General features: G+C 40.6%; 1 protein-coding gene across 4 annotated transcripts in view; it reads left to right on the top strand.

Annotated features, from left to right (window-relative positions):
- JAK2 (Janus kinase 2) overlaps positions 1–14,281 on the top strand; it is an 88,794-nt gene that overhangs the window by 67,515 nt on the left and 6,998 nt on the right. For all 4 annotated transcript variants that reach the window (XR_010025588.1, XR_010025587.1, XM_063129278.1 and 1 more), the window contains 9 exons: positions 793–931; positions 2,843–2,994; positions 4,507–4,657; positions 5,881–6,017; positions 7,382–7,571; positions 9,057–9,181; positions 12,092–12,264; positions 12,827–12,944; positions 13,838–13,951. Coding sequence is in view for 2 of the 4 variants with exons in the window: in XM_063129278.1 (XP_062985348.1) it covers positions 793–931; positions 2,843–2,994; positions 4,507–4,657; positions 5,881–6,017; positions 7,382–7,571; positions 9,057–9,181; positions 12,092–12,264; positions 12,827–12,944; positions 13,838–13,951 (1,299 nt within the window). In the remaining 2 variants the exon portion in view is untranslated. The remainder of the gene's footprint in view (positions 1–792; positions 932–2,842; positions 2,995–4,506; positions 4,658–5,880; positions 6,018–7,381; positions 7,572–9,056; positions 9,182–12,091; positions 12,265–12,826; positions 12,945–13,837; positions 13,952–14,281) is intronic.

The raw sequence follows: 14,281 nt of genomic DNA, 5'->3' as shown, positions 1-14,281 counted from the left end.
GGGAGCTCGGTCATTTCAGCCCTGTGTAAGCTTTGACCTCTTGTGGGTGGGGAGGCGCTTTCAAGTATCTTCCCAATTCCCGCACCCTCTAGCCCTGTTATTCAGCGTAATTCATCTTATGAATGGATAAGGTAAAAATGGTACATAGATTCTGGGGAGTGGGGGAACCTCTGTGGTTACTTTTCACATACAAATAATACCTGAATCGTATACTGGATATTTTAAAGCAATCCTAAGCGTGCTTACCTGAAAGTTTAACTTCATCAAAAGCCATAAGAAGAGCTGTGCTGGATCAGACCAAAGGCCTATCTAGTCCAGCATTCTTCTCCCAAAATGATCAGCCTGACGGCCAATAATACTTCAGGAAAAAAAATACTTTCACGATGGGAGCGTCAGTGTGAATATGCTGGGGTTTTTTCCTCTTTAGGAAATGTAATAAGTGGGACTAAATTCAGCAAAAATACAGTGGGTTTTTTCCCATGCCCCATTATGCATAGCTTTCCTAGACATTGAAGACGATAGGGCAGAATCCCTTGGCTCAGTATACACATTGGAGTTCTGTGAAGCTTTGGCCTGCAGCCATGGAATTCTCCTTCAGATCTGTGAAACAGGATGTGGGAATCTGTTTTCGTAGGGGGAAAATGTAGTACTTCCATGTTTTATGTTTTGCATTTTGAAATTATTTTTACAGTGTTTGCTGAAGTAAAAATGTCAGCTTGAGAAACGCGGTTAAGGGTTGGCCATTGATTTGTGTTTGGGGGGAAATTAAGCCATGGTATTTGTCTTTATCAGGAAGATAAAAACCTTATTCATGGAAACGTATGTGCAAAAAATATCTTGCTTATCAGAGAAGAAGATAGGAAGTCGGGGAACCTTCCTTTTATCAAGCTTAGTGATCCTGGTATCAGCATTACAGTTTTGCCAAAAGACAGTAAGTCTCTGACTCCTCTGTTTCAGCAGTTTGTGTGTTACCTTGAAAATGTCAGTACATGGTTATCTCTTTTCTGTCATTGTACTGATTATTTTATTGTAGTGAGTTCTACCATTCTTTTTTCCTTTTCTTTTTTCTTCGGAAGCTGTGAACCTCCCAAAAGTATGGGTTATGGTCTTATTATCATACTTTTGTTACATAACGTATTTTGCTACTTAAAACCATAGCTCTTTATTAATAGGCCACCAAGTATGCTTGTCATATGAAAGGAACATCACATTTTATAATGGCCCCTGTTCAGACAGCACACTAAACTATGCTGCTTAACCACAAAATGGTTAACGGAATGCATTAACCTTACATTCCATTAACCATTTTGTGGTTAAGCAGCATGGTTTAGCGTGTTGTCTGAACGGGGGCCATTGAAACAAGAGGCAGTATCTTATACAGCTATTGCACCTCCGCTATTTCTTTTGTGCTAGTGGGACCCTTAAAGCAAACCTGGAAATAAGTAGAAACACTCATTTCCGGAATGGGACAGCTCAGTGGATCTCCTTTCTGTGAGCTCCACTGATCTGCCCCATTCTGGAAATAAGCATTTCAGCTTGTTCCTGATCAGATTCCCGTTGCCCTAACAGTAGGTACTGCTAGCTAGCAGGTAGCATAGGATAGTGCCCAAGTATAAGAACACACTGGAGAATGCAAGCCCAAATTGGTAACTTTTAGTTTACCTAAACATCTTAAAACAAATAATGGCAATTGCAACACAAACTGAAACATTTTAAAACCACAAACGTTTTGAAGAATTGTGTGTAGAGAGAGTGATTTCCCAAAGGTTTAAAAATGTCCATGATTTCGTGTTCCAAATCCAGCATTATATCCCCTAGACAACTAGGCTTGCTTTCTAGCCTAGTGATTAGAAACACACACAACCAAGAAAATGTATTCATTATTAATAGGTACATTTATTCTGGAAATCAAGCCAGCCTTAGCTATGGGGGTAGGGGAATTAAGCCATGGCATTTGTCTCATTAAGAAGTCATCTAACACTTTAAGAATCATGGGTATAATTATGTGTCTATTCACCTATAAAAATTCCCTGGGACCAGGATATTAACTGCAGGAGACACTTTTCTTCACTTCTCTTGATCTTTGCATCTACGTAAACTTGAAGGTGTAGATGACAGAATCTAGAATCTGGCATTAAAGTTCTCTCAAGAATGAAGTGCAGGGGGCTTAAAACGTGACTTTAGAGATAAATTCATTAAAGTAAAAAAGATCACTTATGTGCTGAACAGATCCTCTTTCAGTGCTTATCTTGTGGATAAACGTGATGAAAATGTAATAGATGGCAAACTGTTTCTGACATGGGCTAGTATGAAATACTACTTTGAAAAGTGATCTATGATGGGCATCAGAGTTCCTTGACAAACATGTTTACATTTAGTAGCTGCTTTTTCTTAGAAGCTGTGAAATCCACCCAAAGGAAACAACAGTGAAGTACAAATGGTACTTTTAAAAGCACATGTATGTAAAATTGGTACAGTCCAGTGACACCAATACATCTAATTCTCTATGCACCGGGGAGTCTTTGATCATTACTATGAGCAGATGCTTTGTACACTTAAGGATACATGTACTTTCTATGAATCTGCAGTTTTTCCCTTAACAGAAGAAGACTGAAAGCTGTGTGATATTTAGAACTTCAACTTATGCCCATTACATTTTGGTCTGCATTTAAGCATTTCTAAAATTGTGTGTGTGTGTGTGTGTGTGATTTTACACCACCTTTCAACAAAAGTTCTCACATGGATATGCATAATATAATTGGGCAGCAACTAAAACATCCTTAAACTAAAGTTTTCTAATTAATTCTTAATAATAATTTGCCCTGTTTTCATGATTGTCTAGTTCTTCTTGAGAGAATACCATGGGTTCCACCTGAATGCACTGAAAATCCCAAGCAGCTGAGTTTGGCGATGGACAAATGGAGTTTTGGGACCACTCTATGGGAAATCTGCAGTGGAGGAGACAAGCCTCTTAGCGCACTGGATTCTCAGAGAGTAAGAGCTATGTGGTGTTGATGCTGTCTGTCTCTGGGTATTATCCCGTGTTAGTCCTACTTAGTAGCCCCACTGAAATAGATGGTGCTTGTTAGTCATGACTCACTTAAATTCCATTCATTTTAGTCGGTCTACTCTAAGTAGGACTAACACTGGATAGTACCCTATTGTATACCTGTAGTGAATTGTTCTGTGCAGTGATCTGCAAAAACAAAAATCTGGGTTCGAGCACCAGGATACAGTTTGATTCTACGTTGGGTGAATGGTGTTAGGAATGAGTTCTTGGCAAGTTTGTAGGTATGATTTCCTTATCTCCCTTTCTTCCAGCTCATTAGTGGTAAGGCATTGCAATGAAGGCCAGTTCCCACCCTTATGCCACAGATCAACTGTATTCCTTTAAAGTTGGAAGGGCATTTGGGGGATGAGAGGTGGGAAGCACTAAGCATGTCTTTAGGAGCTGCTCATAAGTCCTACAGCTCCTAGCAGTCTAGCTGGGGAATGCTGTGAGTTGTAGGACTTAATTTCAGTCTAATCATGCATAGAATTGCTCCTTTAGACATTTAATTTTAATCTGTCTTAAACCTAGAAAACATTAATTCTGTTCAGACACTAAAGTTTAAGAATCAAATTGTATAAACAACTAAAAGAGGCACTTTAAAAAGACACCAGCACCAACCCAATCAAACTTAAGTCAGCAACTGCATACAAATTGCCCAAACATGATCGCAATGGTAATTTACAAACGTCCCTGCCATGTAGGTTTTATGAGCTGATAAATCTTTCAGATTGTTACAGAACAAGTACAAGAGATATATAGTGGAAACACAGTGATCCAGAAGTCTACTGAAATGGGTTGAAAACTAGGCATTGATGAAGTCTAGTTAAAAGTTTAAGGCTCATTCTGTGCTTATGAGATTAGGAACATATTCTCCCCTCACCCTCCACCCCCATTTCCAATCCTTGAGAAATGTTTCAGTCACGTTTTCAGTTTTTTCTTCTTCAACCATGAAGGCTACAAACTTTTAAACAAAACCTAACATCTCAGATTTCTAAGTAGAGCCCTCGAAACTACACAGAGTGTATCATTTACAAGAGTGTTGTATTTGGAGTATGGCTAGCTTGAGTTGGTCTTTAAACCCTGATGCATTTTTTTTACTGGGATACAAAAGGGGACAATATGCCTGTTGTAAATCTATTTCTGTTGCTAAATTGCCTTTCAATACTTGCCTTTTCTTGCAAAGAAGCCTGGGTGCTTTAAGCAGCTTCATCTTAAAAAGGCTTCAAGTCAATTAACTGGGAGCACCGTAGGGATGGAGCGATAGATTACAGGCAAGTCACAGAATCTGCGTTTGCTCACATAAGAGACAGTCCACCACTGCTGTACTGCACTGGTTGTTTGGTTAGAGGTATAAATAAATATCCCTTGCTGTTAAAAGGATCAAATTTGTTTCAAGGCTTCTTAGAGTTGTCCTAGAACTATTTCAGTAAAGTTTGTAATTTCTTGAATTCTAGAAACTACAGTTTTATGAAGATAGGCACCAGCTTCCAGCGCCTAATTGGACAGAACTGGCAAATCTCATCAACAGCTGTATGGATTATGAGCCAGACTTCAGGCCTTCTTTTAGAGCCATTATACGTGATCTTAACAGTTTGTTCACTCCAGGTATGTTAAATGGAGTAAAGGTGGCTAATTTCGGTGTAATCTTTTAAGGCTACTTCATTTTTCTTCTTGCCTAGCCATCCCCTTTCCCTTACATGTTGTCTTCTTAAGTTGTAAGCTTGAGGGCAGAGACCTTCTGGTATAATTGATTGTAAGCTGCTCTGGGCCTTTTTTTAGCTGAGGAGCAGGACAAAAACACTATAAACAATAAATAAATGAATAAATAAATAAATAAATGATTGCAATTATGGGGAAGAAGGAGGGTGTTTTCATCTTAAAGGCTGTTCAGAGAACTGGTACAGCGCAGTGGCTAAGAGCCTGACTTATAAATCTAGAAGTCGGCTTATGAATCTAGAATTCCTGGATTCAAATATCTCCTCTACCATAAACTAACACAGGCCAGCCTTTTCATTCTCAGACCCCATCTGCAATATAGGAACAGTTTCATTAGCCTGCCTTTTAAATATAAAATAAATTATCTAAGAGAGCAATCCTGGTGTCCCTGGGAGAGCATCCCAGGGACGTTAGGATTCCTTATAAAATCCTTCCAAGGTCGGAGACCTTGGAAGGGGGCATCAGAGATCAGACACCCTCACAGCTGGCATAGAGAGGGGGGAAAGGGAGTGTTTTGGTGGACAGGGTGGGGAGGAAACTGGAGAGACCAGGAAATGAGTTATCCTGAGCTTCTTCCAGCTTCCTTCTCTCTCCCTCTGAAGTGCCCTCACTAGCGAAATCTGCAGAGCAGGAAGATGGAGAGGTGAAGATCGTCTTCACCACTTCTCCCACCCTGCATTGAATGATCAGGCACCTCTGAGTTTGGTGGTATCCGATCACTGGTACAAAGGTCAATGTGTCGTTTGTGTGCATCTCCCCTCTTCCCACAGAGAAAATGGAGAGTTGCAAATCTAATCTTTAACCTGAAAGTTTATGTTAAATTACCAGAGCTGTTATCACGGATTATGCAGCAGCAAACTGGCATTTGTCATTGGGTATACATGCCATTTCCACCTCCATGGCACTGTATAATACATGCATTTGCAAAGTTAAAATGAGTGGAGTAGACTTGAGTGAAAGAGTCTTGAAAAGCACTAGGGACTAGGCTGCTTCTAGTATCTGCCTCCTGATTTCTTCTGTGACGGAAAACTAGTGTAATGTGTTCAGAATTCCTTTGATTGGATACAAATTAAGTATTAATAGTATTTCCCCCCTTTTTTACCTTTTTCAAGATTATGAACTATTGACAGAAAATGACATGTTACCAAATATGAGAATTGGTGCTCTTGGATTTTCGGAGGCCTTTGAAAGCAGGGACCCCACGTATTTTGAAGAGAGACACCTCAAGTTCTTACAGCAACTCGGAAAGGTAGGAAGCTTGGACGTTTTAATGCAGAGGTACGCAATTCCTTCACAAACAAGTAATATACAAATTGGGAAAACATAACCACTTTGCATAAATTAAAGTAATTCACAGAATTTTAATATTATTTTCATTAATGTTAATGGTTGCATTTATTTTAAAGGATTTATATATATGCCCGTTCAATATGAATATTAGTAAGGTGGTTCATAAAAAACAATTTCACAGCTATTCTTCTCATTCCCATGTACGCTTCCTTAGTGCAATGGTCCTCCTGTGGTGGGATGGCCCTTGGAGGACATGGGATCCTGAGTAGGTGGTGATGCCTTCCTCCACCACCTCCCTAGACTAGGGAAGAGCACAGCATCCTGGCACTGGATTCTCACTTACTTTCCCCATCATTGCAGTCTTATTTGGGAATAAGGGAGCTTAGGAAGAGCTGCTGCTGTCTTCTTATATTCATGCTGCGTGTGGTTTTGGCAGGAAGGGATTTTCAGAAATACTCCGCTCTGTTCCTTTTCTATTGTCAGGATGTGATTATCCCCCTGTACAAAAAATATTGCTCGCCCTCTTTTCAGAAACGTTGAAGAATGTTGAGATCTGGTGACGGCTTCTTCTACACATGCCACTTTTTTGTGGTTCCTGCATTATATTCTTTCCTCCATTTCTAACTCTAAACTGCTCATTTTCTGTCTACCTACAGACTTTCTCTCTTCCCATGTTGTTGTTATTGTCATACTCCTCCTCTCTTGTTGCTTTCCTCTTTGTCACCTTTCCCTTATGCAGTAAATGATTTGAAAAGAAGAACACAGTGAATTTGGGACCTTTTCCTTGCCTACCATATTGCTGAGCCTTTAGCGTATGTTATTGTTTGTATATAACATCTTCAGATCTGTTTAGTCTGCAGCCCTGAGGGCTGAAAACCTACCCAAGTCTTCACTGCAGGAATATCCTCCTTTGCTCCATTTGGCTTAGGATGTATTTGCATTGGCAGCACCTGTTCTTTTCCTGCCTTTGTTTCTGATGTACGTTTTCGTTTCCTTTCATTTTGAATATACACTGAGCGTATGTGGGCCGTGCAAGCTGAGTGTATGTGGGCCCTTTGCTTCTTTTCCATCCTCCCAGGGGACTGTTTTAAAACAAACAAAGAATCATGCTTTTGTGCACTCTTCATAATTTTACAATACTATGCAGTTCCAGGCTAGCAGGAAAACCAGAAATTTATTGAAACTTGGGTGAGTTGTCATCATGGTAGTGGACTGTGCAAGGCTAAGTAAATTCGAGTCACACATTGGCTCTGGAAGAACAACCTGAAATATGTACTGTTGTTTTTTTCTTGTTCTAACTTTTCCTTTTCATTTGCCTGCTAGGGTAATTTTGGCAGTGTGGAAATGTGCCGATACGACCCACTGCAGGATAACACAGGGGAAGTGGTGGCTGTTAAAAAGCTGCAGCACAGCACAGAAGAACATCTGCGAGACTTTGAAAGAGAAATAGAAATTCTTAAATCTCTGCAACACGACAACATTGTCAAATACAAAGGAGTGTGCTACAGTGCCGGTACACTGAATATTTAATAGCCATTCTTCATTAATGTTACTTACTAAGCAAAAGCTAGAGGCCCTTTGATAATTTATCAAATGTTCCTCATTAATATGAATCAGGGAATACAGATGTCAGAACGAACTCTCTTAAAATCTGACCTTGCCTGTCCACATTTTATAGCGGCAGCCACAATTACAGTGTAAAAGTCTGTAGTCTATATTTTATACTCTGTATAATTCTCCAAATATTAACTAAACACAGATGTAGTCCCAGTAAATGTTCATTACTTCCCTCTTATTTAAAGCCTGTATCTTAACTATTACTCAGCATTTATCTACTAGCAGTTGCATAGCATGGATGTACTAATTTCCACATTTGTTAAATGTAATGACTTCAGTAGATGAACACATGTTACTATCCAGGGTAAAGCAAAATGGCACTTTGAAAAAACTTAAGAAACCCAAACATATGAGGAAAGTTTAAACTGAATTTTCATAAATGTGGTATTTGGCAGCATTGTCACAACACTAGACATTAAAAACATCCAAGTAATTCTGTAGTATAAAAGTAGAAGTGCAGCATATATATTTTTCTCCTATAACTTGTCTCCTAAATTAGTAAAAATCAAGCGTGGTAAGAAATTAATGAGGGCTCTCACCGATCTTTCAACAGTTACAATCACTTAGTTTGTGATGCATGGAAAATCTGAGTAGCTTTGTCTGTCCTTTCCCTGGCCTTTGACTAATACTTTTTCTTGCATGAATAGACTGTGATTAACTACCTTCTCTTACTGGATTATTGCATAATGATTTCCTGTGTGGTGGTGCTAGAGAAGAATGTGTCTTATCCCTTGTACATATTCATATATGCTTGGAAAGGTGCACTGTCAGAGCTAAAATTTATTTATTTATTTTGGCCTGCCTCTAAAGCTACGGATTGGCTGACTGATGCTATAAGCAAAATAGTCTAATCCAGCCATTTTTCTTCTTACATCCACAATAATGTTCATGAAAAGACATAGAAACACCCAGGTACAAAATCTTACAATCACATTCACCCATGGCAATGCATACTGCAGACCAACTGAGAGGCATGGGTACCATTTCATTTTAGAAGGCCATTCTTGTGTTGTAGAATTCATTCTACAATACCCTGGACTACATGAAATAACTAACTTCATATTGAGGATATGATTGCTGACTGGTAAGTAGAGCAGCTCATGTACGCTGCAGCACAAGAATGGCCTTGTTCTGCTAGCCAGAAAACAGCAGAAACGGGCACTGCTGCTTCTCTTTGGCCATATTCTATGGTTGTGTTTTGTATATTGTCCCTAGCTGTTGAAACCCTGTTCAGCTAGTGGCTGTTTCCCCTTCTCCCAGCATGGCTGAGTAGTCTGGAGTTACTTTGTTACTATGAGGGAAAAGATCAAAACAAAGCTTCTATCTGAAGAAATCACCATAAACCATAATTTGAAATATTTTCATTTATTTATTTGGAAAGGCCGGAGAAATCTGAAGTTGATAATGGAATATTTACCCTATGGAAGTTTACGAGACTATCTCCAGAAACATAAGGAACGACTGGATCATAAGAAACTCTTGCAGTATGCTTCTCAGATATGTAAGGTAAATAAACTCTGTCATTAATACTGCGAAGCAGTTTCAGAACGGCAACCATAGTAGCTGCCCATAAACTCCAGGCACACAGGTAGACTTGGTGCGTCAGATTGTGGGCAGTGCATGAAAAGGAGTAGAAGAATGGCGCTTGATTTGTTCACATAAGCTTCCAGCCTTGTACAGGATCTACCTCCTGTTTGTTAGCTGGCAAATGGTGTAGACATGGCAGCAGATTGATGCCGTGAATGTCATCACAATATGCTGTGGAGCTTAATTTCTTCTGCTTAGCTGTCAGGCAGCAGAGCCTTCCTGGCATGGGGCATTTCTTGGAAAAACTTTGTCCAAAGTGAAGTGTATATGAAGTGCGCAAGAGATCACATAAACAAAAATAAACACTGTTTCGTGGGGTTTTTTGGTGGTAGGAAGAATAAAGACATTTGGCTTTATCCAATGCTGCCCACACACCAGTGGGGACCACCTCTAGAACAATGGGGAATGGATGTTAAAGCTACCCAAAATGAGCAGAAACTCATTTCTGGTATGGAGCAGGTCAGTGGAACTCACAGAAGGGAGATCTATTGACCTGTCCTGATCTGGAAGTTAGCATTTCCACTCATTTCTGGGGTTCCTTTACGAAGTACTAACTCCTCATTATGGAAGCCATGGGTCCTGCTGGTACAAAGGAATTAGCGTGAGCATATAATGCTTTTTCTTCATTGTCATACTGTCTCCTCTGTTCCTTTACCTCTTTCAGCAAATGTCTTTCAAGCTGCTTGACACTTTTGCTGGTTTCTCACGGTGAACAATAGCTGTATGGACTGATTTACTGTTCGTTTGGGTTATGATGGGAGGGAAGATAATTCTGCGGGTGTTGGGGTACAGTGGTTGTGTTGCATAACTTCATGTTACTGGAATCTCGTCATAGCCACAGTGGCACCGAAAGATCATGCCTTTTATACAGGCTTTGTATAAACCTATTTCCACTGAGCCTGATCTTCACAAGCTCTTAATTTATTCTTTCTTGGGGTAGCTCCTTTTTTTAAATCTTCATGAGTTGCTGTAAATTCTACAACTGACGAGCCTTCTATTCAGTGGAGGTTGGTGGCTCTGATGTCAATGAGGCAGTGAATCCGCTCCAGGTTTCAGTCAGAACTATTCAGAACTCCAAAGCTCTGTACCTTGGAGAGCTCCTTTAGAGTTCTGACTGAAATGAGCAGATTCTCTAATCGGAGGCACCAGACTCCACTGATTTTGTGATATTACCATGTCGGGGAGGGGGATTCATAGTCCTGAATGAGACCCAGCTGCCCACTGCTTATGCGCTACTTCCTGACTGTTAGAGCAGTGCGACAATGGAATCAGCTACCTAGGGAGGTTGTGGGCTCTCCCACACTAGAGGCATTCAAGAGGCAGCTGGACAACCACCTGTCAGGGATGCTTTAGGGTGGATTCCTGCATTGAGCAGGGGGTTGGACTCGATGGCCTTGTAGGCCCCTTCCAACTCTGCTATTCTATGATTCTATGATACAAGAATCCTTTCCCCTTCTGCTCATTTGCACGTCCAAAGAAAGGGTTGAGGAAAAATAAAGATAATCATCTTGTCAATGCAGAGAAGTTTGGAGATCATACTATAGATGCCCTGTTTGTCAGCACTCAGAAGCATCTGGTTGGTTTCTGTTGGAAACTGAAAGTTGAGCTAGACAGGTCTTGGTCTTCTCCAGCAACTCTGATACAGTTTTGCTTCCGGCCAATAGAATGGCTGGCATGGCCTCTGGAGGCTACAGGAGCACAAGGCATTTTGGAGTGACACCAATCTTGACATGGCTGAATACATGTTGCTGCTGATGCCTGGCAATAGCAATGATCTCCCTTTCCAGCTAGTCCAGCAGCCTGGACTTTGAAAGGTGCAAAGTTATCTACCGCATAGCAAGAGCCATAGTGATACCAACTGCAAGCCGCTTGCTGTAACTGGGCAAATCTCCATTTGTGCTTATGTCAGGCCAGCCAAGTTATCCCTGGCAATGCATCCTATGGCTGACACATGGAGCCATCAAGGGAGGAAACTTCGAATGGAGGAGTAAATCAAGGGCAAAGAAAGAGAAGATGCCCTCTTTCTCCTCTCTTCGGTGTGCCACCATCACCCAGCACAAATTAGCACAGGTTTGCACTGGTTGGTTGGTGCAGTTATAGTCAGCATCTGATTTTAACTTAAGTTTTTAAACAGCAGTGGGATAGTCATAATTCTTAGAGATAAATATAGTTATTTATTTAAATTATTGTACTTGCAACCTGCTCTTACAGGATGTTCCCAGTAGTTTCCATTTCAGTAACTTTTTCTCCCTATTTCTTAAACATAAGGTAATAAACTCAGTATTTCATTTATTTATTTTTTACATTTCTGTACTGCCCATTAGCTGAATATTTGGTATTACTCAATATTAGTGTTCCAGTTGATTTGAAAGCAGGAGCGTTGTGAAAACAAATACAAAAGAAAAGTTTGGGTGAGAAAGACAAAGCTCAGGCTTTTCAGGACTCAGCCTGCCTCTGAGCATCAAAGAGGTTCATGATGTTATTTTCAGGGTCAAAATGTCAGTGCTCCATGAATCAGGGTTAAGAGCTGCACTGCCATCTCAACATGCTGCCCAGTTTTTCGCAGCAAATGCAATGGTGACATCTAGTGGTAATTGGTCAGAATTTCATAGCATGGCCAACTTCAGGGGTTTTCATAGTGTGGCCAACCCCGCGTCCTCTTTACTTGTACAAATTCATTATTTTCTAGTAGCATAGGATTATTTTTGGTTCAGGAGATTTTGAAAAAAAGGACATGTCTGATATTCAGACACAAATTAGAAAGCTCATAATATCTTCCTCTGGTATTAGTCCACTTAACTTTGATTTCATAATTTTGTTTACACATAGGGTATGGAGTACCTAGGTTCAAAAAGATACGTTCACAGAGATCTAGCAACACGAAATATCTTGGTGGAGAATGAAAACAGAGTTAAAATTGGAGACTTTGGCTTGACAAAGGTTTTGCCACAGGACAAAGAATACTACAAAGTAAAGGAACCAGGAGAGAGTCCTATATTTTGGTATGTTTCTTTTTGCCACTTGGAACCAAATTAGAAAAACCCAGTGGGCTAATCCATAAAGGGAACCTCTCGTGCAAGCACTGAGTCATTACTGACTCTTGGAGGGACGCCAGCTTTTGCTGACGTTTTCTTGGCAGGCCTTCTAGCGGGGTGGTTTGCCGTTGCCTTCCCTGGCTGTTATTACCTTTCCCCCAGCTAACTGGGTACTCATTTTACCGACCTCGGGAGGATGGAAGGCTGAGTCGACCCGAGCCGGCTGCCTGAGAACCAGCTTCTGCTGGGATCGAACTCAGGCCGTGGGGAGAGTTTCAGCTGCAGAAACTGCTGCTTTACCGCTCTGCGCCACACGAGGCTCTTAAGGAAAGGAACCTCTCGTGCAAGCACTGAGTCATTTCTGACTCTTGGAGGGACGCCAGCTTTCGCTGACGTTTTCTTGGCAGGCTTTATAGTGGGGTGGTTTGCCATTGCCTTCCCCAGCCGTTATTACCTTTCACAGCTTAATAAAAGTTTCGTTTTATAGATATTTGACCTGACACCCCCCCTCCCCACTGTTTTGCTACAGGTATGCTCCAGAATCACTGATAGACAACAAGTTTTCTGTGGCCTCAGACATGTGGAGTTTTGGTGTAGTCCTATATGAACTCTTCACATACATAGACAAGAACAAAAGCCCCCCAGCGGTTAGTAGATACGTATGTGGTGTGTATTGATGGCATGACTATGTCCTTAAACTGCAAAGATGATTTGTTGGCAGCATGCTATCCATCCCTCCGCTCTTGCCCCTCCCCCCAGTTTATATTCTGAATCATGGGAATAGAACATGGTATTTTGCCACTGAGCCAATTTGCACAAATTGCTGATTTGCTTCCAGGCCAAGTTTAAGTTCTTAGTCTTAATTTATAAAGCTCTAAACAGCTCAGGACAAGGGTATCAGAGATTGTCTACTCTATCTAGACCTGCCCCAAACACCGTGGCCATCCTCGGAGAGCCTCCCTGTTGTGCCACATCTTGCAGATGCTCGTTTGGCAACACCCAGAAGATTGTGTTCTCAAACAAGTACATGCACAGGTGGGCAGTTGCAGTTAACATGGTTAAACCGGATTTTTTAAGGAGAAAATGCAAAGATCGCATGCTGTATCCATGAAAAAAGGGACCCGTAATTACTTTTAATATACCTGCAATACAGAAAAGTTCCTTCATGTGGATGTCATTCACCGGCCTTTCAGAGTTACTTATTTTTGAAGCATGTATTTCTTTCTGTATGGGATGGGGTGACGCATCCCCTGCTTGTTATAGATTATTGATTTGCACACGCCCCTGACCAGCATGTCCAGTGTTGAAACAGGCCTAGTGACTTCCTGGGTGGCACATCTCTTAATATCTTACCCTCTGTTTGCTTTATTAGTTATATGGTCTAGCTATTTCTTGAATTCTCCTTAATTGTAACCTGCTTCAAGAACAATCGTACTTGATAACGAGAGTAAGCTTTCTACATAGAACTTTCTTTAACATGTCTAATAATTATATGATGGCATTAACCTTATAGGAATTCAACTTTGTATTTCTGTTTTAGGAGTTTATGCGCATGATTGGTAATGATAAGCAAAACCAAATGATCGTGTTCCATTTGATAGAACTTTTGAACAATAATGGAAGGCTTCAAAGACCTGATGGATGCCCTGATGAGGTATTGGAATATAACATTTTATCTTCCTGTTCTCCTATTGGTTATAAGTGTTCCTGTAAATTGCTCCATTGATAGAGACTGTTGTATCAGAAAATATTTACCTGTCTTTCCTTGGAGATCTGAGTTGAATTTTTAATTCATTAGACACCTAGAATTAAAAAAACCCAATCGTATAGAAATGTAATCCATTATCAATAAATCCATCTTGAACCCATTAGTTATTTTAGTCTACAAAGGTTGTTGACGAACAACCACTTGTGAATGAAGGAACTACTGTTAAGGTTCTCTGAGGTTCTAGTTTAGAAATCTATGGCCCCCCGGACACATCCT

The sequence above is a fragment of the Elgaria multicarinata genome, chromosome 6, assembly GCF_023053635.1.
Source record: "Elgaria multicarinata webbii isolate HBS135686 ecotype San Diego chromosome 6, rElgMul1.1.pri, whole genome shotgun sequence".
Taxonomy (NCBI): domain Eukaryota; kingdom Metazoa; phylum Chordata; class Lepidosauria; order Squamata; family Anguidae; genus Elgaria; species Elgaria multicarinata.
Note: the sequence above shows the minus strand (reverse complement) of the source record. Positions and strands in the feature narration are given on the sequence as shown.